General features: G+C 47.3%; 2 protein-coding genes across 4 annotated transcripts in view; one reads left to right on the top strand and one right to left on the bottom strand.

Annotated features, from left to right (window-relative positions):
• The window catches only part of LOC115123806 (osteoclast stimulatory transmembrane protein-like), a 60,519-nt gene extending 40,642 nt beyond the window's left edge, over positions 1 to 19,877 (bottom strand). The window contains 7 exon segments of the mRNA XM_065025040.1: positions 17,480 to 17,615; positions 18,060 to 18,165; positions 18,365 to 18,418; positions 18,871 to 18,993; positions 19,354 to 19,413; positions 19,521 to 19,574; positions 19,854 to 19,877. Coding sequence (XP_064881112.1) covers positions 17,480 to 17,615; positions 18,060 to 18,165; positions 18,365 to 18,418; positions 18,871 to 18,993; positions 19,354 to 19,413; positions 19,521 to 19,574; positions 19,854 to 19,877 — 557 coding nt within the window.
• Positions 19,878 to 22,239: 2,362 nt separating this feature from the next.
• The window catches only part of LOC115123146 (proline-rich protein 36-like), a 40,021-nt gene continuing 34,275 nt past the window's right edge, over positions 22,240 to 27,985 (top strand). Inside the window, exon 1 of one of the 3 annotated variants that reach the window (XM_065025973.1) lies at positions 22,240 to 22,300. The gene's annotated coding sequence lies outside the window, so the exon portion shown is untranslated. The remainder of the gene's footprint in view (positions 22,301 to 27,985) is intronic. The other 2 variants (XM_065025975.1, XM_065025974.1) reach the window with 2 other exon arrangements.

Below are 27,985 nucleotides of genomic sequence, written 5' to 3'. Positions count from 1 at the left end.
AACAGAGCCTTGAGATGGCCCAAAGAATGTGTGCTAATTATCAACAGAGCCTTGAGATGGCCCAAAGAATGTGTGCTAATTATCAACAGAGCCTTGAGATGGCCCAAAGAATGTGTGCTAATTATCAACAGAGCCTTGAGATGGCCCAAAGAATGTGTGCTAATTATCAACAGAGCCTTGAGATGGCCCAAAGAATGTGTGCTAATTATCAACAGAGCCTTGAGTTGACCTAAATAATGTGTGCTAATTATCAACAGAGCCTTGAGATGGCCCAAAGAATGTGTGCTAATTATCAACAGAGCCTTGAGATGGCCCAAAGAATGTGTGCTAATTATCAACAGAGCCTTGAGATGGCCCAAAGAATGTGTGCTTAATTATCAACAGAGCATTGAGATGGCCCAACGAATGTGTGCTAATTATCAACAGAGCATTGAGATGACCCAAATAATGTGTGCTAATTATCAACAGAGCCTTGAGATGACCCAAAGAATGTGTGCTAATTATCAACAGAGCCTTGAGATGGCCCAAAGAATGTGTGCTAATTATCAACAGAGCCTTGAGATGGCCCAAAGAATGTGTGCTAATTATCAACAGAGCATTGAGATGACCCAAATAATGTGTGCTAATTATCAACAGAGCCTTGAGATGGCCCAAAGAATGTGTGCTAATTATCAACAGAGCCTTGAGATGGCCCAAAGAATGTGTGCTAATTATCAACAGAGCCTTGAGATGGCCCAAAGAATGTGTGCTAATTATCAACAGAGCCTTGAGATGACCCAAAGAATGTGTGCTAATTATCAACAGAGCCTTGAGATGGCCCAAAGAATGTGTGCTAATTATCAACAGAGCCTTGAGATGGCCCAAAGAATGTGTGCTAATTATCAACAGAGCCTTGAGATGGCCCAAAGAATGTGTGCTAATTATCAACAGAGCCTTGAGATGGCCCAAAGAATGTGTGCTAATTATCAACAGAGCCTTGAGATGGCCCAAAGAATGTGTGCTAATTATCAACAGAGCCTTGAGATGGCCCAAAGAATGTGTGCTAATTATCAACAGAGCATTGAGATGACCCAAATAATGTGTGCTAATTATCAACAGAGCCTTGAGATGACCCAAAGAATGTGTGCTAATTATCAACAGAGCCTTGAGATGGCCCAAAGAATGTGTGCTAATTATCAATAGAGCCTTGAGATGACCCAAAGAATGTGTGCTAATTATCAACAGAGCCTTGAGATGGCCCAAAGAATGTGTGCTAATTATCAACAGAGCCTTGAGATGGCCCAAAGAATGTGTGCTAATTATCAACAGAGCCTTGAGATGGCCCAAAGAATGTGTGCTAATTATCAACAGAGCCTTGAGATGACCCAAAGGAATGTGTGCTAATTATCAACAGAGCCTTGAGATGGCCCAAAGAATGTGTGCTAATTATCAACAGAGCCTTGAGATGGCCCAAAGAATGTGTGCTAATTATCAACAGAGCCTTGAGATGACCTAAATAATGTGTGCTAATTATCAACAGAGCCTTGAGATGGCCCAAAGAATGTGTGCTAATTATCAACAGAGCCTTGAGATGGCCCAAAGAATGTGTGCTTAATTATCAACAGAGCATTGAGATGACCCAAAGAATGTGTGCTAATTATCAACAGAGCCTTGAGATGACCCAAAGGAATGTGTGCTAATTATCAACAGAGCCTTGAGATGGCCCAAAGAATGTGTGTAATTATCAACAGAGCCTTGAGATGGCCCAAAGAATGTGTGCTAATTATCAACAGAGCCTTGAGATGACCCAAAGAATGTGTGCTAATTATCAACAGAGCCTTGAGATGGCCCAAAGAATGTGTGCTAATTATCAACAGAGCCTTGAGATGGCCCAAAGAATGTGTGCTAATTATCAACAGAGCCTTGAGATGGCCCAAAGAATGTGTGCTAATTATCAACAGAGCCTTGAGATGGCCCAAAGAATGTGTGCTAATTATCAACAGAGCCTTGAGATGGCCCAAAGAATGTGTGCTAATTATCAACAGAGCCTTGAGATGGCCCAAAGAATGTGTGCTAATTATCAACAGAGCCTTGAGATGGCCCAAAGAATGTGTGCTAATTATCAACAGAGCATTGAGATGACCCAAATAATGTGTGCTAATTATCAACAGAGCCTTGAGATGACCCAAAGAATGTGTGCTAATTATCAACAGAGCCTTGAGATGGCCCAAAGAATGTGTGCTAATTATCAATAGAGCCTTGAGATGACCCAAAGAATGTGTGCTAATTATCAACAGAGCCTTGAGATGGCCCAAAGAATGTGTGCTAATTATCAACAGAGCCTTGAGATGGCCCAAAAGAATGTGTGCTAATTATCAACAGAGCCTTGAGATGGCCCAAAGAATGTGTGCTAATTATCAACAGAGCCTTGAGATGGCCCAAAGAATGTGTGCTAATTATCAACAGAGCATTGAGATGACCCAAAGAATGTGTGCTAATTATCAACAGAGCCTTGAGATGACCCAAAGGAATGTGTGCTAATTATCAACAGAGCCTTGAGATGGCCCAAAGAATGTGTGCTAATTATCAACAGAGCCTTGAGATGGCCCAAAGAATGTGTGCTAATTATCAACAGAGCCTTGAGATGACCCAAAGAATGTGTGCTAATTATCAACAGAGCCTTGAGATGGCCCAAAGAATGTGTGCTAATTATCAACAGAGCCTTGAGATGGCCCAAAGAATGTGTGCTAATTATCAACAGAGCCTTGAGATGGCCCAAAGAATGTGTGCTAATTATCAACAGAGCCTTGAGATGGCCCAAAGAATGTGTGCTAATTATCAACAGAGCCTTGAGATGGCCCAAAGAATGTGTGCTAATTATCAACAGAGCCTTGAGATGGCCCAAAGAATGTGTGCTAATTATCAACAGAGCATTGAGATGACCCAAATAATGTGTGTTAATTATCAACAGAGCCTTGAGATGACCCAAAGAATGTGTGCTAATTATCAACAGAGCCTTGAGATGGCCCAAAGAATGTGTGCTAATTATCAATAGAGCCTTGAGATGACCCAAAGAATGTGTGCTAATTATCAACAGAGCCTTGAGATGGCCCAAAGAATGTCAACAGAGCCTAATTATCAACAGAGCCTTGAGATGGCCCCAAAGAATGTGTGCTAATTATCAACAGAGCCTTGAGATGGCCCAAAGAATGTGTGCTAATTATCAACAGAGCCTTGAGATGGCCCAAAGAATGTGTGCTAATTATCAACAGAGCCTTGAGATGGCCCAAAGAATGTGTGCTAATTATCAACAGAGCCTTGAGATGGCCCAAAGAATGTGTGCTAATTATCAACAGAGCCTTGAGATGGCCCAAAGAATGTGTGGTAATTATCAACAGAGCCTTGAGATGACCCAAAGAATGTGTGCTAATTATCAACAGAGCCTTGAGATGGCCCAAAGAATGTGTGCTAATTATCAACAGAGCCTTGAGATGGCCCAAAGAATGTGTGCTAATTATCAACAGAGCCTTGAGATGGCCCAAAGAATGTGTGCTAATTATCAACAGAGCCTTGAGATGGCCCAAAGAATGTGTGCTAATTATCAACAGAGCCTTGAGATGGCCCAAAGAATGTGTGCTAATTATCAACAGAGCCTTGAGATGGCCCAAAGAATGTGTGCTAATTATCAACAGAGCCTTGAGATGACCTAAATAATGTGTGCGAATTATCAACAGAGCCTTGAGATGGCCCAAAGAATGTGTGCTAATTATCAACAGAGCCTTGAGATGACCCAAAGAATGTGTGCTAATTATCAACAGAGCCTTGAGATGGCCCAAAGAATGTGTGCTGATTATCAACAGAGCCTTGAGATGGCCCAAAGAATGTGTGCTGATTATCAACAGAGCCTTGAGATGGCCCAAAGAATGTGTGCTAATTATCAACAGAGCCTTGAGATGGCCCAAAGAATGTGTGCTAATTATCAACAGAGCCTTGAGATGGCCCAAAGAATGTGTGCTAATTATCAACAGAGCCTTGAGATGGCCCAAAGAATGTGTGCTAATTATCAACAGAGCCTTGAGATGGCCCAAAGAATGTGTGCTAATTATCAACAGAGCATTGAGATGACCCAAATAATGTGTGCTAATTATCAACAGAGCCTTGAGATGACCCAAAGAATGTGTGCTAATTATCAACAGAGCCTTGAGATGGCCCAAAGAATGTGTGCTAATTATCAACAGAGCCTTGAGATGGCCCAAAGAATGTGTGCTAATTATCAACAGAGCCTTGAGATGGCCCAAAGAATGTGTGCTAATTATCAACAGAGCCTTGAGATGGCCCAAAGAATGTGTGCTAATTATCAACAGAGCCTTGAGATGACCCAAAGAATGTGTGCTAATTATCAACAGAGCCTTGAGATGGCCCAAAGAATGTGTGCTAATTATCAACAGAGCCTTGAGATGGCCCAAAGAATGTGTGCTAATTATCAACAGAGCCTTGAGATGGCCCAAAGAATGTGTGCTAATTATCAACAGAGCCTTGAGATGGCCCAAAGAATGTGTGCTAATTATCAACAGAGCCTTGAGATGACCCAAAGAATGTGTGTTAATTATCAACAGAGCCTTGAGATGGCCCAAAGAATGTGTGCTAATTATCAACAGAGCCTTGAGATGGCCCAAAGAATGTGTGCTAATTATCAACAGAGCCTTTAGATGGCCCAAAGAATGTGTGCTAATTATCAACAGAGCCTTGAGATGACCCAAAGAATGTGTGCTAATTATCAACAGAGCCTTGAGATGGCCCAAAGAATGTGTGCTAATTATCAACAGAGCCTTGAGATGGCCCAAAGAATGTGTGCTAATTATCAACAGAGCCTTGAGATGGCCCAAAGAATGTGTGCTAATTATCAACAGAGCCTTGAGATGGCCCAAAGAATGTGTGCTAATTATCAACAGAGCCTTGAGATGACCCAAAGAATGTGTGCTAATTATCAACAGAGCCTTGAGATGGCCCAAAGAATGTGTTCTAATTATCAACAGAGCATTGAGATGACCCAAAGAATGTGTGCTAATTATCAACAGAGCCTTGAGATGGCCCAAAGAATGTGTGCTAAAGCCCCATTATGGAACTGGGGAACCAAATAACCCGTTTTATAGGAAAGAAGGGAAGACCCCCCAACAGTATTATGACCAATGGGTTAGACCCCCCGCAAATAAAACTGAGGCCTGGTCACGATACCATTGCATCTCAGCCCACGGCATATTGAAAGAATCAGGAATCCCCCACTTCCATAGATGGTCAGGGGGACATTATCCTTCACCTGGAATGCTGGGGGTAGCTCCGGCCTTCTCAGGCAGGAATGAGAACGCAAACCAAAAATTGGTAGACGCACGGGGCGCTTGCCACTCCAGAGTATTGGCTGGAGGAGGTATTTTAAAGCATATAAGAGCACGTGACAAAATGGAACATGTGCATCAATTTGGATACAGTTTCCCCCCAATAGGAAGATTGAACACTGATACCCTTATATGGATGCAGGGATTAATGCTACAGAAATGGAATACAACCATGGGTAAAATGATTAGGAAGGCATTAACAATCATTAAAAACTTTGAAGCCAGCACTAGTATGAAGAGTACCACGGTGTCCAAAACATTTGACCCAATAGCAATGGGATGGGATAAACGCCCGCTAGACCCCACTCCGTTAACCGGAGGATACGTACAATTAGCATGCTATGGAGGCATTACATTCCATGTAAACCAAGGGGATATAGCTGGCACCAGGGATCAGACCCTTCGGACAGATCCCTCTCTAGCAGATTGGGCTAGATATACCCTTGAACCCATGACCGCCCGGTGGCTGATGGGAGGGTATAAGGAATGGGCCATAAAGCCAATGTGGCCACAACAGGACGAACCATGGGGAGACCTATGGGGAAAAGGGTCAGACTGGGATAAGAATATGACCCTGACTTGGAATATGTCCACACTGGCTGAAGGTGAATAAAGGGTAGCTGTTTCTGCACAATAAGGCACAAACGACTTAAGCAGCCTGACAATAAAGAAAAGCTTCTAAACCATAGAAACTACCAAAAACCTCTTACGAAAATGGCATCCAACTCCTCCAACCAATCCGACTTTGAGGACAGGGACCTGACTCAAAGAGACCCCCAGGAGGAGGTAGCTATAACATTGTGTCAACTACTACAGATTATGATTTGGGGAACGTTGGGTTGGAAAAAATCGGCAGGGTCAGGGGGTTATAACATTGTTAGCAATAACACTTACCACCCTAGTGGCAGTGATTAGGTTTGGTTTATCCAAAGGACGGACTGTAATGTTGTCTATGGTACCTGTGGTGGTAATACAACAAGTGGCACCAGTACTGGGGAAGCATTATGGGTTGATACAATTCGGAGAAACTATGGCAACAGTCTTCGGGGCAATAGGCCAGGTAGGAGGCTTTAAAGTAAACATGACAGATACCACAGGGCTTTGTGAACAATTGAAGGGATTTGCATACGCTGGATGGGTAATGAAGGGATTTGCTGGATGGGTAATGAAGGGATTTGCTGGATGGGTAATGGAAGGGATTTGCTGGATGGGTAATGGAAGGGATAATGTTGGTAATAATAATAATGCAGTTGTGGAAAGAACTACAAAAACTGAAAAATAAAAGAAGCCAAATTAGGAGACAGGTATTAGGAAGAGCACTACCCACGGTAATATGGGTAGTTATAGCTATGGCCCTTAATGCCGTGCACCATTTTCACAGGAAATGGAATGAACTAAGGCAATTATTGGTTTTGTGCTTACCAATCTTTTCTCCCCCTCAGATTCCTAGGAAAACCCTGAGAAGTCCGAGGGGGTAAGACCTGGATATTACTTAAACCAAGACTGGGAGAGGAAGGAAAGGGTGGGCAAAAAAGGTAGGATAGTTAGAGTAGAAGAGAGTAGGCAGCTATGGTGTAAGGGAGCTGAGGACAGAGTCATGATAAATTGTGGGCGATGTGGGAGATTTGCCCCGGAGAATTGGAGCAGGAAGACATACATGGGGTAGTCCTATCTGGAACCACATGGCTATGCGAGGATTGTTATGAACCTCATGAGGCGTATCTGATAGAAAGAATAGGTGAGGAGGAGTACTTTGGCGCAGTTACATCCTGGGGATTCGGGGTTAACATGAAAGCCACAGCAGGAAGGCGTAGAGTGGCGATAGGAAGGAAAGAGAATACAATAGTAGACTTCAAAGATAGTAGCAAATGCCCATGTCGGCCAGCGAATTGGATATATGGATCACCACCTCTGGTGATGACAAATGTAAGGACAACAATGGAAAGAGACACAAGGAGAAAGCCCCAAGTTATGCTAGGGGACTTGGACTAAAGAGGACTTAGAAGTCCTGGAGAAAAAAACATCAGTGCTACATGAGGCGGGATAAGGACAGGGCGGAGTGGCACGAGAGCACAGTCAGGAGGTTTGGCCTTAAGTGGAAGATGTTGGATTGCAACATAGGGGCTTGATTGACCGACAACAGATGGGTAGATATGATGTTAGGAGATATCTATAGGCCAAGAGCTAGTAAACATGGAGTGAGGAGGAGATTAACTGAGGAAGAGGTACTGGCCCAGAAAAGGAAGAACATGGAGAGGGACCAGGTTTGAAGATAAGGAGACTAAGAAGGTATACCTCAAGGCACAGACAGGATAATCAGAGATCGAGGAAAGAAAAGGAGGAAAGACAGAAAGAGGTAGGCAGTTAGTGAAAGGATGGTTTGGGTGTGGCTCAAAAGACAACGGCCCTAGTGGGCTGCTAGACGCTGGAGTTAGGAGGCAGGTGGCGCAGGGGGCAGCCTGGAGACCTATCTGGGCACTAAAGGCAACAGAGGGAAGACAATGGCCCTAGTGGGCTGCTAGACGCAGGAGTTAGGAGTCAGACGGCACAGAGGCCAGCCTGGAGACCTATCTGGGCACTAAAGGCAACAGAGGAAAGACAAGGTAAAACCATACAAGGAGATGGATCAGAGCATAAAGGCGAGGGACCTAACTGGTCCAACATTGCAGATCTTAGTAGTTCAGTAGTGAGGTGTGTGGCAGCAGCAGGAGATCTGAGAAGGGAGCTGAAATACATTGGGGATGAACTTACAGGTAAACCCCAGAAGTAGGAAGGGCAAGAAGAAGGGCAAGAAAGGCAGGCGACAATAACATAATGGTCTAACCAACCAATCAGAAGCTTCAGAGGAAGAACAGATGTATGAGGAAGCAAAGATCCTAGGAGAATGGTGTATGGATGGAGACAGGCCGCCATCTCTCCAAGATGGCGTAGCAGTAAGTTGTCCTGTCGTATCGTCTCTCTGTAAATATCGTCTCTTTTCGTCTCTTTTTCGTTTTAGATATTTTTTGATATTTTTTCTTCGCATATCTTTAAAAACATTTTGCTAAACCTAAGCTTCCAAATACTCTTCTGCAACCCGCCAATGTAGCTACTTTTCCTAAAGTATAGCTATGGTCCTTAATGCCGTGCACCATTTTCACAGGAAATGGAATGAACCAAGGCAATTATGGGTTTTGTGCTTACCAATCAATGGTGGAACAAACTCCCTCACGACGCCAGGACAGCGGAGTCAATCACCACCTTCCGGAGACACCTGAAACCCCACCTCTTTAAGGAATACCTAGGATAGGATAAAGTAATCCTTCTCACCCCCCCCTTAAAAGATTTAGATGCACTATTGTAAAGTGGCTGCTCCACTGGATGTCATAAGGTGAATGCACCAATTTGTAAGTCGCTCTGGATAAGAGCGTCTGCTAAATGACTTAAATGTAAATGTAAATGTATATTTACTTCGGAACCGGACCCCCTCAACTGAAGCTAGCCAGCTAACTACCAGCTATGCTAGCGGTCTTCAGCTAACCGGTCATCAACTAACCTTAACCCGGAAAGCTCTCGCCAGTTCGAACAACGCGGCGCTAACCAGAGCATAACGGACCTATTTAATTTTTTACCCCCGGATTCCCACCACAAACGGAACATTCTTCAGCTGGATCTTCACAACTAGCTATCGAGCTAAACAGCAACCCTGGTTGATTACTCCTGGCTAGCGTTTCCACCCACATAGCTTGAAGCTAGCCCGGCCAGAGCTCCTAGCATACTCCTGGGCTACAATACCTTGACCTACGACCGGTCTATCGATATCACTGCATGAAGAGGAATAAACAGACTCACCCCATCGCGACGTCCTCCAAAGGCTAACTCTCTAGCCCTCGCTATCTCCTTGCTTGCTAATTCGGCATGCTAACTGCTAGCTTGTTTAGCCCAGGTCCGCTAACTACTACCTTGTTTACCCCGGCCTGCTAACCGTCTGCATCGCCGCGTCCCAAAAACACAGTGGCCCATATGTACTCTATCTCTTCCTGATTTAAAAAAAAATTGTTTATACCTTCCGGAAACCTGCCTCACCCAATGTGATACGGAATCGCTATTATCTTTATTTTTAGAACTCACTCAAGAACCTCCAGAAGCTAACCAGCTAGCTAGCTACAAGCTATTTAGTCATTGTTTGTTTTTTTTAACCTGGATAACACTCGCCAGCCCAGCCCCCCTGCCCCATCCACCGCTGCCACCTGGACTCTGATCACTTGGCTACATAGCTGATGCACGCTGGACTGTCCATTAATCACGGTACTCCTTTCTGCTTGTTTGTTTTATCTGTCGGCCGAGTTGCCTAGTCAATGCCATCTCACCTGCTGTTGTTATGCTAGCTGATTAGCTGTTGTCTCACCCACTGTTTTAGCTAGCTTTCCCAATTCAACACCTGTGATTACTGTATGCCTCGCTGTATGTCTCTCTCAAATGTCAATATGCCTTGTATACTGTTGCTCAGGTTAGTTATCATTGTTTTAGTTCACAATGGAGCCCCTAGTCCCATTCCTCATACCCCTGACACCTCCTTTGTCCCACCTCCCACATATGTGGTGACCTCACCCATTACAACCAGCATGTCCAGAGATAAAACCTCTCTCATCATCACCCAGCGCCTGGGGTTACCTCCGCCGTACCCGCACCCCACCATACCCCTGTCTGTGCATTATGCCCTGAATATATTCTACCATGCCCAGAAACCTGCTCCTCTTATTCTCTGTCCCCAACGCTCTAGGCGACCAGTTTTGATAGCCTTTAGCTGCACCCTCATACTACTCCTCCTCTGTTCCGCGGGTGATGTGGAGGTAAACCCAGGCCCTGCATGTCCCCAGGCACCCTCATTTGTTGACTTCTGTGATCGAAAAAGCCTTGGTTTCATGCATGTCAACATTAGAAGCCTCCTCCCTAAGTTTGTTTTACTCACTGCTTTAGCACACTCTGCTAACCCTGATGTCCTTGCCGTGTCTGAATCCTGGCTCAGGAAGGCCACCAAAAATTCAGAGATTTCCATACCCAACTATAACATCTTCCGTCAAGATAGAACTGCCAAAGGGGGAGGAGTCGCAGTCTACTGCAGAGATAGCCTGCAAAGTAATGTCATACTCTCCAGGTCCATACCCAAACAGTTCGAACTACTAATTCTGAAAATTACTCTCTCCAGAAATAAGTCTCTCACTGTTGCCGCCTGCTACCGACCCCCCCTCAGCTCCCAGCTGTGCCCTGGACACCATTTGTGAATTGATTGCCCCCCATCTAGCTTCAGAATTTGTTCTGTTAGGTGACCTAAACTGGGATATGCTTAACACCCCGGCAGTCCTACAATCTAAGCTAGATGCCCTCAATCTCACACAAATCATCAAGGAACCCACCAGGTACAACCCTAACTCTGTAAGCAAGGGCACCCTCATAGACGTCATCCTGACCAACTGGCCCTCCAAATACACCTCCGCTGTCTTCAACCAGGATCTCAGCGACCACTGCCTCATTGCCTGTATCCGCTACGGTGCCGCAGTCAAACGACCACCCCTCATCACTGTCAAACGCTCCCTAAAACACTTCTGTGAGCAGGCCTTTCTAATCGACCTGGCCCGGGTATCCTGGAAGGACATTGACCTCATCCCGTCAGTTGAGGATGCCTGGTCATTCTTTAAGAGTAACTTCCTCACCATTTTAGATAAGCATGCTCCGTTCAAAAAATGCAGAACTAAGAACAGATACAGCCCTTGGTTCACTCCAGACCTGACTACCCTCGACCAGCGCAAAAACATCCTGTGGCGGACTGCAATAGCATCGAACAGTCCCCGCGATATGCAACTGTTCAGGGAAGTCAGGAACCAATACACGCAGTCAGTCATGAAAGCTAAGGCCAGCTTCTTCAGGCAGAAGTTTGCATCCTGTAGCTCCAACTCAAAAAAGTTCTGGGACACTGTGAAGTCCATGGAGAACAAGAGCACCTCCTCCCAGCTGCCCACTGCACTGAGGCTAGGGAACACGGTCACCACCGACAAATCCATGATTATCGAAAACTTCAACAAGCATTTCTCAACGGCTGGCCATGCCTTCCGCCTGGCTACTCCTACCTCGGCCAACAGCTCCGGCCCCCGCAGCTCCTCGCCCAAGCCTCTCCAGGTTCTCCTTTACCCAAATCCAGATAGCAGATGTTCTGAAAGAGCTGCAAAACCTGGACCCGTATAAATCAGCTGGGCTTGACAATCTGGACCCTCTATTTCTGAAACTATCCGCCATTGTCGCAACCCCTATTACCAGCCTGTTCAACCTCTTTCATATCGTCTGAGATCCCCAAGGATTGAAAGCTGCTGCAGTCATCCCCTCTTCAAAGGGGGAGACACCCTGGACCCAAACTGTTACAGACCTATATCCATTCTGCCCTGCCTATCTAAGGTCTTCGAAAGCCAAGTCAACAAACAGGTCACTGACCATCTCGAATCCCACCGCACCTTCTCCGCTATGCAATCTGGTTTCCGAGCCGGTCACGGTGCACCTCAGCCACACTCAAGGTACTAAACGACATCATAACCGCCATCGATAAAAGACAGTACTGTGCAGCCGTCTTCATCGACCTTGCCAAGGCTTTCGACTCTGTCAATCACCATATTCTTATCGGCAGACTCAGTAGCCTCGGTTTTTCGGATGACTGCCTTGCCTGGTTCACCAATTACTTTGCAGACAGAGTTCAGTGTGTCAAATCGGAGGGCATGTTGTCCGGTCCTCTGGCAGTCTCTATGGGGGTGCCACAGGGTTCAATTCTCGGGCCGACTCTTTTCTCTGTGTATATCAATGATGTTGCTCTTGCTGCGGGTGATTCCCTGATCCACCTCTACGCAGACGACACCATTCTATACACTTTCGGCCCGTCATTGGACACTGTGCTATCTAACCTCCAATCGAGCTTCAATGCCATACAGCACTCCTTCCGTGGCCTCCAACTGCTCTTAAACGCTAGTAAAACCAAATGCATGCTTTTCAACCGATCGCTGTCTGCACCCGCATGCCCGACTAGCATCACCACACTGGATGGCTCCGACCTTGAATATGTGGACACCTATAAGTACCTAGGTGTCTGGCTAGACTGCAAACTCTCCTTCCAGACCCATATCAAACATCTCCAATCGAAAATCAAATCAAGAGTCGGCTTTCTATTCCGCAACAAAGCCTCCTTCACTCACGCTGCCAAGCTTACCCTAGTAAAACTGACTATCCTACCGATCCTCGACTTCGGCGATGTCATCTACAAAATTGCTTCCAACACTCTTCTCAGCAAACTGGATGCAGTTTATCACAGTGCCATCCGTTTTGTCACTAAAGCACCTTATACTACCCACCACTGCGACTTGTATGCTCTAGTCGGCTGGCCCTCGCTACATATTCGTCGCCAGACCCACTGGCTCCAGGTCATCTACAAGGCCATGCTAGGCAAAGCTCCGCCTTATCTCAGCTCACTGGTCACGATGGCAACACCCATCCGTAGCACGCGCTCCAGCAGGTGTATCTCATTGATCATCCCTAAAGCCAACACCTCATTCGGCCGCCTTTCGTTCCAGTACTCTGCTGCCTGTGACTGGAACGAATTGCAAAAATCGCTGAAGTTGGAGACTTTTATCTCCCTCACCAACTTCAAACATCAGCTATCTGAGCAGCTAACCGATCGCTGCAGCTGTACATAATCTATTGGTAAATAGCCCACCCATTTTCACCTACCTCATCCCCACAGTTTTTATTTATTTACTTTTCTGCTCTTTTGCACACCAATATCTCTACCTGTATATGACCATCATTTATCACTCCAAGGTTAATCTGCAAAATTGTAATTATTCGCCTACCTCCTCATGCCTTTTGCACACAATGTATATAGACTCTCTTTTTTTTCTACTGTGTTATTGACTTGTTAACAACTAGCCTACATTAAGGTGAAAAAAAATAAAAAAAATTAAATTCATTAAACATTGGCAAATAATGGCCTGACCTGAATACCTGCTGCGAGGGGCATATGTTGTGTTGGGAAAATACCAGGGAACTAGACTTGTGTGGAGGGTGTGCATTTAGTGTGAAGGGGACTCTACATGGAAGGCTAAATTGGCGAGGGAAAGATTTGGAGAGTGTGTGTTTTAGGTTGCTTAGAGGAAGCCAGAGATTGGCCAAAAATGAGGGTAATGGTAAAAAGAGGGATGGCTTGGGAAATGACCCAGGACAGAGAAGAGGCAAATTTGAGGATTGTGTATAATGGTAAAGAAATAGAATGGGGCAGGCAAACGGGGAAGATAGAGTTATCAGGGCTAAACAATGAAATATATTACACAGGAGCCAGGACCAGGGGACGATGGAACCATCGGTGCGAGGGTTGTTCTAGCAAAGGGAAAATAATTAGAGGCTATAGGTCTTTAACATGCGTTTGTAAGGCTTTTGTGGTGCAACAAGTAATAAGTATAAGTCCCAATGTACTCTGCCCAGCCAGAGGACGGGGTGGAGGCTTTTGCTGCAGGTATTGGTATTGGGCACCGTGGCACTGTTCTTTGTCTTACAAGCCTCCCCCGTATTCCTCCAAACATAACGATGGTCATTATGGCCAAACAGTTCTATTTTTGTTTCATCAGACCAGAGGACCTTTCTCCAAAAAAAGTATGATCTTTGTCCCCATGTGCAGTTGCAAACCGTAGTGTGGCTTTTTATGGCAGTTTTGAAGCAGTGACTTCTTCCTTGCTGAGCGGCCTTTCAGGTTATGTCGATATAGGACTCGTTTTACTGTGATATAGATACTTTTGTACCTGTTTCCTCCAGCATCACCACAAGGTCATTTGCTGTTGTTCTGGGATTGATTTGCACTTTTCGCACGAAAGTACGTTTATCTTTAGGAGACAGAAGGCGTCTCCTTCCTGAGCGGTATGACGGCTGCGTGGTCCCATGGTGTTTATACTGCGTACTATTGTTTGTACAGATGAACATGGTACCTTCAGGTGTTTGGAAATTGCTGCCAAGGATGAATCAGACTTGTGGAGGTCTACAATTCTTTTTCTGAGGTCTTGGCTGATTTCTTTCGATTTTCCTATGATGTTAAGCAAAGAGGCACTGAGTTTGAAGGTAGACCTTGAAATACATCCACAGGTACACCTCCAATTGACTCAAATGATGTCAATTAGACTATCAGAAGCTTCTAAAGCCATGACATAATTTTGGGGAATTTTCCAAGCTGTTTAAAGGCACAGTCAACTTAGTGTATGTAAACTTCTGACCCACTGGAATTGTGATACAGTGAATTATAAGTTAAATAATCTTGTCTGTAAACAATTGTTGGAAAAATGACTTGTGTCATGCACAAAGTAGATGTCCTAACCGACTTGCCAAAACTATAGTTTGTTAACAAAACATTTGTGGAGTGGTTGAAAAACGAGTTTTAATGACTCCAACCCTAAGTGATAAAATGACATGTTCTTTTATATTTTGACTTTATAACGTTATCCTGAATAAGTCTTTGCCTGGTTATTTTTAAACCCAGGGTCTTACAAACCTCTAAAGCTTTAATAATTGTTAGTTATTGAAAATTCTCGTGACAATTTCAAGGCAATGCTACCAAATACTAATTGTATTGTAAAATTCTGACCCACTGGGAATGTGATGAACGATGTAAAAGCTCAAATAAATCACGTTTAAATAAATCATTCTCTCTACTATTATTCTGACATTTCTCACATTCGTAAAATAAAGTGGTGATCTGACCTGACCTAAGAATTGTGAAAAACGGAGTTTAAATGTATTTGGCTAAGGTGTATGTAAACTTCTGACTTCAACTGTAGCTAGTACCAGCTTTCTATCTAGCTAACTCTCTCTCTCTCTCTCTCTCTCTCTCTCTCTCTCTCTCTTTCTCTCTCTCTCTCTCTCTTTCTCTCTTTCTCTCTCTCTCTCTCTCTCTCTCTCTCTCTCTCTCTCTCTCTCTCTCTCTCTCTCTTTCTCTCTCTCTCTCACTGACAGGCAGCAGAAGTGACCGACTACAAGATGGCACTGACAGACACAGTCACACTGTTTCCAGGTCCTTGCTAACTTTGCAGTATTTAGCATTTATGGACATATTTCATCTCTCCCTATCCCAGTCTGTTGTCCCCACTTGCTCCAAGATGTCCACCATTGTTCCTGTACCCATGAAAGCGAAGGTAACTGAACTAAATGACTATCACCCCATAGCACTCACTTCTGTCATCATGAAGTGCTTTGAGAGGCATGTTGAGGATCATATTACCTCCACCTTACCTGACTCCCTAGACCCATTCCAATTTCCTTACCACCCAACAGATCCAAGGACAACACAATTGCCATTGCCCTGCCACTGGATCCTGGACTTCATGATGGGGCGCCCCCCAGGTGGTGAGGGTAGGCAACTGCACATCCCCTACGCTGACCCTCAACATAGGAGTCACACAGGGGTGCGTGCTCAGCTCCTTCCTGTACTCCCTGTTTACCCATGACTGCGTGGCTACACACGTCTCCAACTCAATCATTAAGTTTGCAGACGACACGATGGTGGTAGGCCTGATCACCGACGACGAGGAGGTCAGAGACCTGGATCTGGCAGTGTGATGCCAGGACAACAACCTCTCCCTCAATATGAGCAGGACAAAGGAGCTGTTCGTGGACTACAGGAAAAAAGAGGGCCCCCCATTCACATCGACGGAGCTGTAGATGAGAAGGTCAAGAGCTTCAAGTTCCGTTGTCCACGTCAAATCAAATCAAATCCAATTTTATTTGTCACATACACACGGTTAGCAGATGTTAATGCGAGTGTAGCGAAATGCTTGTGCTTCTACTTCTGACAATTCCGTAATAACCAACGAGTAATCTAGCTAACAATTCCAAAACAACTTCCTTATACACAGTGTAAGGGGATAAAGAATATGTACATAAGGATATATGAATGAGTGATGGTACAGAGCAGCATACAGTAGATGGTATCGAGTACAGTATATACATATGAGATGAGTATGTAGACAAAGTAAACAAAGTGGCATAGTTAAAGTGGCTAGTGATACATGTATTACATAAAGATGCAGTCGATGATGTAGAGTACAGTATATACGTATGCATATGAGATGAATAATGTAGGGTAAGTAACATTATATAAGGTAGCATTGTTTAAAGGGATGAAGAATATGCACCTGTACTGACCTTGCCTTCTGGATGATAGCGGGGTGAACAGGCAGTGGCTCGGGTGGTTGTTGTCCTTGATGATCCTTCTGGATGATAGCGGGGTGAACAGGCAGTGGCTCGGGTGGTTGTTGTCCTTGATGATCCTTCTGGATGATAGCGGGGTGAACAGGCAGTGGCTCGGGTGGTTGTTGTCCTTGATGATCCTTCTGGATGATAGCGGGGTGAACAGGCAGTGGCTCGGGTGGTTGTTGTCCTTGATGATCCTTCTGGATGATAGCGGGGTGAACAGGCAGTGGCTCGGGTGGTTGTTGTCCTTGATGATCCTTCTGGATGATAGCGGGGTGAACAGGCAGTGGCTCGGGTGGTTGTTGTCCTTGATGATCCTTCTGGATGATAGCGGGGTGAACAGGCAGTGGCTCGGGTGGTTGTTGTCCTTGATGATCCTTCTGGATGATAGCGGGGTGAACAGGCAGTGGCTGGGTGGTTGTTGTCCTTGATGATCCTTCAGCGGGGTGAACAGGAAGTGGCTCGGGTGGTTGTTGTCCTTGATGATCCTTCTGGATGATAGCGGGGTGAACAGGCAGTGGCTCGGGTGGTTGTTGTCCTTGATGATCCTTCTGGATGATAGCGGGGTGAACAGGCAGTGGCTCGGGTGGTTGTTGTCCTTGATGATCCTTCTGGAGGATAGCGGGGTGAACAGGCAGTGGCTCGGGTGGTTGATGTCCTTGATGATCCTTCTGGATGATAGCGGGGTGAACAGGCAGTGGCTCGGGTGGTTGTTGTCCATGATGATCTTTATGGCCTTCCTGTGACATCGGTTGGTGTAGGTGTCCTGGAGGGCAGGTAGTTTGCCCCCGGTGATGCGTTGTGCAGACCTCACTACCCTCTGGAGAGCCTTACGGTTGTGGGCGGAGCAGTTGCCGTACCAGGCGGTGATACAGCCCGCCAGGATGCTCTCGATTGTGCATCTGTAGAAGTTTGTGAGTGTTTTTGGTGACCAGCCGAAGTTCTTCAGCCTCCTGAGGTTGAAGAGGCGCTGCTGCACCTTCTTCACGACGCTGTCTGTGTGGGTGGACCCATTCAGTTTGTCTGTGATGTGTACGCCGAGGAACTTAAAACTTACTACCCTCTCCACTACTGTCCCATCAATGTGGATAGGGGGGTGCTCCCTCTGCTGTTTCCTGAAGTCCACAATCATCTCCTTTGTTTTGTTGACGTTGAGTGTGAGGTTATTTTCCTGACACCACACTCCGAGGGCCCTCACCAACAAACGATCCTACTATCGAGCTCCCTGCCATACGGACGTCTATATCAGGCAGTACGGCAAGCAGTCTGGGACCAAAAGGCTCCTCAACAGCTTCTACCGCCAAGCCATTAGACTGCTGAACAGTTAATGAAATGGACCCCTGAACTATTTACATTGACCCCCTTATTTTACTATTATTATCTACTATTATGTGTTGCGCTGACTCTCAGGTGATGGAGTCCAGGTGAGTGTCAATATACGCTGATGCGCGTAACGATGGTGACAGGTGTGCGCCATAACGAGCAGCCTGGTGACCAAGAGGCCGGAGAGGGAGCAGACGTGACAGTAGGGAACAAACCCCAGAGCCTGTAGGGATCAGGCCCCAGAGCTTGTAGGGGTCAGACCACAGAGCCTGTAGGGATCAGACCCCAGAACCTGTAGGGATCAGGCCAAGGAGCCTGTAGGGATCAGGCCCCAGAGCCTGTAGGGTTCAGGCCCCAGAGCCTGTAGGGATCAGGCCCCAGAGCTTGTAGGGATCATACCCCAGAGCCTGTAGGGATCATACCCCAGAGCCTGTAGGGATCAGACCCCAGAGCCTGTAGAGTTCAGATGCCAGAGCCTGAAGGGATCAGGCCTCAGAGCCTTTAGGGATCAGACCCCAGAGCCTGTAGGGGTCAGGAATCAGAGACTGTAGGGATTAGGCCCCATGGTCTGTAGGGATCAGGCCTCAGAACCTGTAGGGATCAAACCACAGAGCCTGCAGGGATTAGACCTCAGAGCCTGTAGGGGACAGGAATCAGAGACTGTAGGGATTAAACCCCAAAACCTTTAGGCATCAGGCCCCAGAGCCTGTAGGGGTCAGGTATCAGAGACTGTAGGGATTAGGCCCCAGAGTCTCTAGGGATCAGGCCTCAGAGTCTGTAGGGATCAGGCCCCAGAGCCTGTAGGGATCAGACCCCAGAGCCTGTAGCGATCAGACCCCAGAGCCTGTAGGGATCAGACGACAGAGCCTGTAGGGATCAGGCCCCAGAGCCTGTAGGGATCAGGCCCCAGAGCTTGTAGGGGTCAGACCCCAGAGCCTGTAGGGATCAGACCACAGAGCCTGTAGGGATCAGACCCCAGAGCCTGTAGGGATCTGGCCCCAGAGCCTGTAGAGATCAGATCCCAGAGCCTGTAGGGATCAGACCCCAGAGCCTGTAGGGATCAGACCCCAGAGCCTGTAGGGATCAGACCCCAGAGCCTGTAGGGATTAGACCACAGAGCCTGTAGGGATCAGACCCCAGAGCCTGTAGTGATCAGACCCCAGAGCCTGTAGAGATCAGACGCCAGAGCCTGAAGAGATCAGGCCTCAGAGACTGTAGGGTTCAGACCCCAGAGCCTGTAGAGATTAGACCCCAGATCCTGTAGGGATCAAAGCACAGAGCCTGTAGGGATCAGGAATCAGAGACTGTAGGGATCAGACCCCAGAGCCTGTCGGGATCAGACCACAGAGCCTGTAGGGATCAGACCCCAGAGCCTGTAGGGATCAGACCCCAGAGCCTGTCGGGATCAGACCCCAGAATCAGAGCCTGTAGGGATCAGGCCCCAGAGCCTGTAGGGATCATACCCCAGAGCCTGTAGAGATCAGACACAGGAGCCTGTAGGGATCAGACCCCAGAGCCTGTAGGGATTAGACCCCAGAGCCTGTAGGGATTAGACCACAGAGCCTGTAGGGATCAGACCCCAGAGCCTGTAGGGATCAGGCCCCATAGCCTGTAGGGATCAGACCCCAGAGCCTGTAGGGATCAGACCCCAGAACATGTAGAGATCAGACCCCAGAGCCTGTAGGTATCAGACCCCGTGGCCTGTAGTTATCAGACCCCAGGGCCTGTAGAGATCAGACCCCAGAGCCTGTAGGGATCAGACCCCAGAGCCTGTAGGGATTAGACCTGTAGGGATCAGACCCCAGAGTCTGTAGAGATAAGTGTACATTTGACCAAGTAAAGGACTACATTGACTTTTGTAAATATTTTGGGGAATATTATAGATTTTATTTTTTATATCTCCGTTTTTACCCAGTAGGTGGCGACAATACACATTTGTTGGATGTAGTCGGTCAATAAAACTTTAAAAAAGAAGAAGAAGAAGACAAAGAAGACGAAGAAGAAGAAGAAGAAGAAGAAGAAGGTAGCTACTTCAGCTGACAGGAGTGTGATATCCCTCTGATGTACAGATCATCTGGCTGTATATATGGCGGAGTTGATGGCCATACTGTTGGCCTTGCAGTGGGTCGAGGAAGTCAAACCAGACAGAGTAGTCAGACAGAGTAGCCTGATACTGACAGTGATGGTGCAGAGATGGCAGGAGCAGTGGAACAGATATACAAAGGGCAGGCATTTATTTTTGAAGTACAGATGAGAGTCAAGGAGGGGAGGACGGCAAGAAGGGACAGAAGAGAGGAGGCTATTTTTTACAAGATTAAGGGTAGGACACAGCCAGTAGATTAAGGTTGGGACACAGCCAGTAGATGAAAGGTGGGACACAGCCAGTAGATTAAGGTTGGGACACGGCCAGTAGATGAAGGGTGGGACACAGCCAGTAGATTAAGGTTGGGACACAGCCAGTAGATTAAGGTTGGGACACGGCCAGTAGATTAAGGGTGGGAGACAGCCAGTAGATTAAGGGTGGGAGACAGCCAGTAGATTAAGGGTGGGACACAGCCAGTAGATTAAGGGTGGGACACAGCCAGTAGATGAAGGGTGGGACACAGCCAGTAGATTAAGGTTGGGACACGGCCAGTAGATGAAGGGTGGGACACAGCCAGTAGATTAAGGGTGGGACACAGCCAGTAGATGAAGGGTGGGACACAGCCAGTAGATGAAGGGTGGGACACAGCCAGTAGATGAAGGGTGGGACACAGCCAGTAGATTAAGGGTGGGACACAGCCAGTAGATGAAGGGTGGGACACGGCCAGTAGATGAAGGGTGGGACACAGCCAGTAGATGAAGGGTGGGACACAGCCAGTAGATGAAGGGTGGGACACAGCCAGTAGATGAAGGGTGGGACACAGCCAGTAGATGAAGGGTGGGACACAGCCAGTAGATGAAGGGTGGGACACAGCCAGTAGATGAAAGGTGGGACACAGCCAGTAGGGACACAGCCAGTTGATGAAGGGTGGGACACAGCCAGTAGATGAAGGGTGGGACCCAGCCAGTAGATGAAAGGTGGGACACAGCCAGTAGGGACACAGCCAGTTGATGAAAGGTGGGACACAGCCAGTAGGGACACAGCCAGTAGATGAAAGGTGGGACACAGCCAGTAGGGACACAGCCAGTTGATGAAGGGTGGGACACAGCCAGTAGATGAAGGGTGGGACACAGCCAGTAGATTAAGGGTGGGACACAGCCAGTAGATTAAGGGTGGGACACAGCCAGTAGATTAAGGGTGGGACACAGCCAGTAGGGACACAGCCAGTAGATTAAGTCTGGGACACAGCCAGTAGATTAAGGGTGGGACACAGCCAGTAGATGAAGGGTGGGACACAGACAGTAGATTAAGTCTGGGACACAGCCAGTAGATGAAGGCTGGGACACAGCCAGTAGATTAAGGGTGGAACACAGCCAGTAGATGAAGGGTGGGACACAGCCAGTAGATTAAGTCTGGGACACAGCCAGTAGATGAAGGCTGGGACACAGCCAGTAGATTAAGGGTGGGACACAGCCAGTAGATGAAGGGTGGGACACAGCCAGAGGATCGGTGTGTCCCCCAAGGGATGGTTGAGCTAATGTGATTTGCATGACATTGTAAGTAACAAGAAAATGTCTTATATGGGCAGAAAGCTTCAATTCTTGTTCATCTAACTGCACTGTCCAATTTACAGTAGCTTTTACAGTGAAAGAATAACATGCTATTGATTGAGCAGAGTGCACAGTTATGAACTTGAAAATGCATCAATTAACCAAATAGGCATATTTGGTCAGATTTGATACAACATTTTGAATAGTAATGCAATGGATCAGTCTAAAACTTTGCTCATACACTACTGCCATCTAGACACCATAATCTAAATTGCCCCTAAACTGCTAAAATACACGATGGCCTTTCTCTGCCATTTCAAGGATGATGGAACAAAAAAAACATGTTTTTTATTTTATTTTCTTTGTATTATCATTTACCAGATCTAATGTGTTATATTCTCCAACATTCATTTCACATTTCCACAAACTTCAAAGTGTTTCAGTTCAAATGGTACCAAGAATATGCATATCCTTGCTTCTGTCTCTGAGCTACAGGCAGTTAGATTTGGGTATGTAATTTTAGGAGATAATTGGGGGAGGAAAGGGGTTTGATGAAGAGGTGAGCAAAGGGGCTGGCAGGTAGGATGTCGTTCCTCCGTGTCTCTGGCCCACACTCCAGTACAGTAGGTGGCGGTCATGCACCATAACGTTGGATGCCAACCGCCGATAAAACCCCACCGAAGTAGAAGAAGTATTCGCCGATGCCGAATTTCTGCCACCGAAAGGTAAAGACAGTTGTATATTTCTCACTGTCACAATATCCAGCATTGTTTTTTTCCATTTCTCCATCGTTGAATGGAGCGCAATTGTCGACACGGTATTTCCTGGATTTGGTCAGAAAGCTGAATGAGGAAAGAATTACAGAGAAAAGAACGCCATAGTAGTCAGTCACTGGGATACATACTGTAACGACCCTGGGTTTATTTTTAGCGAGGATATCGACTCGATGCTTTTGGGGCCCAGTCGATAGCGAGCTGGACTTCGGGCCAGAAGGTTGAGGGTTCGCGACCTGCTCCTTGCTGTTTCATTACAATTTGCTAAATACATTATTACCTCTAAAGTATACATTATTGCCGGGAAATCTACCCCATCTGAATTTAGGCTTTGTTTACGTTTATTATTGTTATATCTTCTCTTCTGAAGTGCATATCTTCAGGCACTTCGGACTTCACGTCTGTTATAAAATGCAGTTACTTATTCATTTTTTCTTCAGCTCCACAGTTAACAAAGTGCTACTGACAAAAAAAAAAAACGAAGTAACAACATCCAATACAGCAACAGTCCACATTAAACGGTCGGCCCATCTCTGGTCTTCTCAACGAACCTATGTTTATTATTTAGTCAGGGATATATTGAAAGTGTTTCACACCATTTAGGCTGCAATGAATTATCTCTCTCTGACTGTTACTTTTACGTAACTAGGCAAGTCAGTTTTAAGAACAAATTCTTATTTTCAATGACGGCCTAGGAACAGTAGAGAAGATATCTAAATTAACTGCCTTAATCAGGGGACAGAACGACAGATTTTTACCATGTCAGATCAGGGATTCGATCTGGCAACCATTCAGGTTCCTAGTCCAACACTCTAACCACTAGACTACCTGCCTCCTCTACACTCTAACCACTAGACTACCTGCCTCCTCTACACTCTAACCACTAGGCTACCTGCCTCCTCTACACTCTAACCACTAGACTACCTGTCTCCTCTACACTCTAACCACTAGACTACCTGCCTCCTCTACACTCTAACCACTAGGCTACCCTACCACCTCTACACTCTAACCACTAGACTACCTGCCTCCTCTACACTCTAACCACTAGTCTACCTACCTCCTCTACACTCTAACCACTAGGTTACCTGCCTCCTCTACACTCTAACCACTAGACTACCTGCCTCCTCTACACTCTAACCACTAGACTACCTGCCTCCTCTACACTCTAACCACTAGGCTACCTGCCTCCCCTACACTCTAACCACTAGACTACCTGCCTCCTCTACATTCTAACCACTAGGCTACCTGCCTCCCCTACATTCTAACCACTAGGCTACCTGCCTCCCCTACACTCTAACCACTAGGCTACCTGCCTCCCCTACACTCTAACCACTAGGCTGCCTGCCTCATCTATACTCTAACCACTAGGCTACCTGCCTCCTCTACACTCTAACCACTAGGCTACCTGCCTCCTCTACACTCTAACCACTAGGCTACCTGCCACCTCTACACTCTAACCACTAGGCTACCTGCCTCCCCTACACTCTAACCACTAGGCTACCTGCCACCCCTACACTCTAACCACTAGGCTACCTGCCTCCTCTACACTCTAACCACTAGACTACCTGCCTCCTCTACAATCTAACCACTAGGTTACCTGCCTCCTCTACACTCTAACCACTAGTCTACCTGCCTCATCTATACTCTAACCACTAGGCTACCTGCCTCCTCTACACTCTAACCACTAGGCTACCTGCCTCCTCTACACTCTAACCACTAGGCTACCTGCCACCTCTACACTCTAACCACTAGGCTACCTGCCTCCCCTACACTCTAACCACTAGGCTACCTGCCTCCTCTACATTCTAACCACTAGGCTACCTGCCTCCCCTACACTCTAACCACTAGGCTACCTGCCTCCCCTACACTCTAACCACTAGGCTGCCTGCCTCATCTATACTCTAACCACTAGGCTACCTGCCTCCTCTACACTCTAACCACTAGGCTACCTGCCTCCTCTACACTCTAACCACTAGGCTACCTGCCACCTCTACACTCTAACCACTAGGCTACCTGCCTCCCCTACACTCTAACCACTAGGCTACCTGCCACCCCTACACTCTAACCACTAGGCTACCTGCCACCTCTACACTCTAACCACTAGGCTACCCTGCCTCCCCTACACTCTAACCACTAGTGTACCTGCCTCCTCTACACTCTAACCACTAGGCTACCTGCCACCTCTACACTCTAACCACTAGGCTACCCTGCCACCTCTACACTCTAACCACTAGGCTACCTGCCACCCCTACACTCTAACCACTAGTCTACCTGCCACCTCTAACCACTAGGCTACCTGCCACCTCTACACTCTAACCACTAGACTACCTGCCGCCTCTACACTCTAACCACTAGGCTACCTGCCACCTCTACACTCTAACCACTAGGCTACCTGCCACCTCTACACTCTAACCACTAGGCTACCTGCCAACTCTACACTCTAACCACTAGGCTACCTGCCCCCCTACGCTCTAACCACTAGGCTACCTGCCACCGCTACACTCTAACCACTAGGCTACCTGCCGCCCTACACTCTAACCACTAGGCTACCTGCCACCTCCACACTCTAACCACTAGGCTACCTGCCACCGCTACACTCTAACCACTAGGCTACCTGCCTCCTCTACACTCTAACCACTAGACTACCTGCCTCCTCTACACTCTAACCACTAGACTACCTGCCTCATCTACACTCTAACCACTAGGCTACCTGCCTCCCCTACACTCTAACCACTAGACTACCTGCCTCCTCTACATTCTAACCACTAGGCTACCTGCCTCCCCTACACTCTAACCACTAGGCTACCTGCCTCCCCTACACTCTAACCACTAGGCTGCCTGCCTCATCTATACTCTAACCACTAGGCTACCTGCCTCCTCTACACTCTAACCACTAGGCTACCTGCCTCCTCTACACTCTAACCACTAGGCTACCTGCCACCTCTACACTCTAACCACTAGGCTACCTGCCTCCCCTACACTCTAACCACTAGGCTACCTGCCACCCCTACACTCTAACCACTAGGCTACCTGCCACCCCTACACTCTAACCACTAGGCTACCCTGCCTCCCCTACACTCTAACCACTAGTGTACCTGCCGTCACCACACTCTAACCACTAGGTTACCTGCCTCCTCTACACTCTAACCACTAGACTACCTGCCTCCTTTACACTCTAACCACTAGGCTACCTGCCAACTCTACACTCTAACCACTAGGCTACCTGCCTCCCCTACACTCTAACCACTAGGCTACCTGCCAACTCTACACTCTAACCACTAGGCTACCTGCCAATTCTACACTCAAACCACTAGGCTACCTGCCACCTCTACACTCTAACCACTAGGCTACCTGCCACCTCTACACTCTAACCACTAGGCTACCTGCCACCCCTACACTCTAACCACTAGGCTACCTGCCACCTCTACACTCTAACCACTAGGCTACCTGCCACCTCTACACTCTAACCACTAGGCTACCTGCCGCCCCTACACTCTAACCACTAGGCTACCTGCCACCTCTACACTCTAACCACTAGGCTACCTGCCACCTCTACACTCTAACCACTAGGCTACCTGCCTCCTCTACACTCTAACCACTAGACTACCCGCCCCCTCTACACTCTAACCACTAGACTACCTGCCACCTCTACACTCTAACCACTAGACTACCTGCCTCCTCTACACTCTAACCACTAGGCTACCTGCCTCCTCTACACTCTAACCACTAGACTACCTGCCTCCTCTACACTCTAACCACTAGACTACCTGCCACCTCTACACTCTAACCACTAGACTACCTGCCTCCTCTACACTCTAACCACTAGACTACCTGCCTCCTCTACACTCTAACCACTAGACTACCTGCCTCCTCTACAATCTAACCACTAGGTTACCTGCCTCCTCTACACTCTAACCACTAGTCTACCTACCTCCTCTACACTCTAACCACTAGGTTACCTGCCTCCTCTACACTCTAACCACTAGGCTACCTGCCTCCTCTACACTCTAACCACTAGGCTACCTGCCACCTCTACACTCTAACCACTAGGCTACCTGCCTCCCCTACACTCTAACCACTAGGCTACCTGCCACCTCTACACTCTAACCACTAGGCTACCCTGCCTCCCCTACACTCTAACCACTAGTGTACCTGCCGTCACTACACTCTAACCACTAGGTTACCTGCCTCCTCTACACTCTAACCACTAGACTACCTGCCTCCTTTACACTCTAACCACTAGGCTACCTGCCAACTCTACACTCTAACCACTAGGCTACCTGCCTCCCCTACACTCTAACCACTAGGCTACCTGCCAACTCTACACTCTAACCACTAGGCTACCTGCCAATTCTACACTCAAACCACTAGGCTACCTGCCACCTCTACACTCTAACCACTAGGCTACCTGCCACCTCTACACTCTAACCACTAGGCTACCTGCCACCCCTACACTCTAACCACTAGGCTACCTGCCACCCCTACACTCTAACCACTAGGCTACCTGCCACCTCTACACTCTAACCACTAGGCTACCTGCCACCTCTACACTCTAACCACTAGGCTACCTGCCTCCTCTACACTCTAACCACTAGGCTACCTGCCACCTCTACACTCTAACCACTAGACTACCCGCCCCCTCTACACTCTAACCACTAGACTACCTGCCTCCTCTACACTCTAACCACTAGACTACCCGCCCCCTCTACACTCTAACCACTAGGCTACCTGCCTCCCCTACACTCTAACCACTAGACTACCTGCCTCCTCTACACTCTAACCACTAGACTACCTGCCTCCTCTACACTCTAACCACTAGACTACCTGCCACCTCTACACTCTAACCACTAGACTACCTGCCTCCTCTACACTCTAACCACTAGACTACCTGCCTCCTCTACACTCTAACCACTAGACTACCTGCCTCCTTTACACTCTAACCACTAGGCTACCTGCCAACTCTACACTCTAACCACTAGGCTACCTGCCTCCCCTACACTCTAACCACTAGGCTACCTGCCAACTCTACACTCTAACCACTAGGCTACCTGCCAATTCTACACTCTAACCACTAGGCTACCTGCCACCCTACACTCTAACCACTAGGCTACCTGCCACCTCTACACTCTAACCACTAGGCTACCTGCCACCTCTACACTCTAACCACTAGGCTACCTGCCTCCCTCTACACTCTAACCACTAGGCTACCTGCCACCTCTACACTCTAACCACTAGACTGCCCCCTCTACACTCTAACCACTAGACTACCTGCCTCCTCTACACTCTAACCACTAGACTACCCGCCCCTCTACACTCTAACCACTAGGCTACCTGCCTCCCCTACACTCTAACCACTAGACTACCTGCCTCCTCTACACTCTAACCACTAGACTACCTGCCTCCTCTACACTCTAACCACTAGACTACCTGCCACCTCTACACTCTAACCACTAGACTACCTGCCTCCTCTACACTCTAACCACTAGACTACCTGCCTCCTCTACACTCTAACCACTAGACTACCTGCCTCCTTTACACTCTAACCACTAGGCTACCTGCCAACTCTACACTCTAACCACTAGGCTACCTGCCTCCCCTACACTCTAACCACTAGGCTACCTGCCAACTCTACACTCT

The sequence above is a fragment of the Oncorhynchus nerka genome, linkage group LG12, assembly GCF_034236695.1.
Source record: "Oncorhynchus nerka isolate Pitt River linkage group LG12, Oner_Uvic_2.0, whole genome shotgun sequence".
Taxonomy (NCBI): Eukaryota; Metazoa; Chordata; class Actinopteri; order Salmoniformes; family Salmonidae; genus Oncorhynchus; species Oncorhynchus nerka.
Note: the sequence above shows the minus strand (reverse complement) of the source record. Positions and strands in the feature narration are given on the sequence as shown.